Source organism: Vigna radiata, unplaced genomic scaffold (genome assembly GCF_000741045.1).
Source record: "Vigna radiata var. radiata cultivar VC1973A unplaced genomic scaffold, Vradiata_ver6 scaffold_2709, whole genome shotgun sequence".
Lineage (NCBI taxonomy): Eukaryota > Viridiplantae > Streptophyta > Magnoliopsida > Fabales > Fabaceae > Vigna > Vigna radiata.
In genome coordinates, this window is record NW_014542313.1 from 1 (window position 1) to 1,019 (window position 1,019).

Sequence of the window (1,019 nt, forward strand, 5' to 3'; positions counted from 1 at the left end):
AGGTACTCTAATTATATACAATGACTGGCTATGATCTCTATTCCTAATATATATACAGTAGACAATTAAGAAACAATATAGCAATGAATGCCACTTATTCCTAGTTCTTGTATGTGCAATTTTTTTACGGAAAGAAAAATACACGATGAGACTTTCTAATAAATACATTGTGTAATAAATAGAATTAACTTTGTGAGAGTTATTGTCATTGTAAGCATAATGTTTGGGAAATTTGAATTTCGTTTTCAAAGAGCATTTCTAACATTAAGAATTGGGCTGTCAGATTCCTTTCCAAGTTGGGCTGTCAAAAGCGGATCTACGGAAGACGTTAAAGTCCAGTTTATCCGGGGTAAGGGTGTGTGCCTGTTTTTTCTTTGAATACTTTCGTAAGCGACATACTTACACCGTGGATTGTGTTGGGTTTATAGGTGGACAAGTCCATTGCTGCCATGTATAAGAAGTTGCAGAAAAACTTGACTTCCGAGGAACTCTTACCTTCCTTATGGGATAAATGCAAGGTACGGTTTAAGAATGATTTTTATATTATTTACTTCTGCAGTGGATAAACTGTTAAAAATTAGTTAAAGTAGATAGTCGCTGACTTTGTATGTAAAGTATGTTGCATTATTATTTTTTATAAGCCGTATTTTCTTGTCCAAACTATTGTGGAAGGGAGGTGGGAGTAGTAACGCAAATCCGTAGGACAAATTCTGATTATTGTTTCCCCAAAACTATGACAGAAGGATTTTCTTGATAAGTACGAAACCTTTGTCCAACTTGTTGCCAAGATATACCCAGCTGAGTCAGTCCCTTCTGTGGGGGAGTTGCGAGACCTTTTAGCTTCCATGTAAATCTTTATTTATACACATTCTATCATTTTTACATATCTTTTTTTGGCCTGTAATCACTTCTACCACAACGTATTTGGATTTACTTGACCATAATGCATCCTAAAAGGAATGCGGTCAATATTTAGCTCATGTTTAATTTTAATATCTGTATTACTGTTGCTATCTCAT

At 34.6% G+C, this 1,019-nt stretch overlaps 1 protein-coding gene across 1 annotated transcript; it reads left to right on the forward strand.

Moving 5' to 3' along the window:
- Nucleotides 1-283: 283 nt before the first annotated feature.
- LOC106779527 (exocyst complex component SEC3B-like) lies at nucleotides 284-1,007 on the forward strand (the record flags this gene model as incomplete). Its single annotated transcript, XM_014667645.2, has 3 exons — nucleotides 284-349; nucleotides 429-518; nucleotides 741-1,007. Coding segments are annotated over 3 exons (267 nt in total), but the record flags the coding sequence as incomplete, so codon positions are not given.
- Between the last annotated feature and the right edge of the window lie 12 nt (nucleotides 1,008-1,019).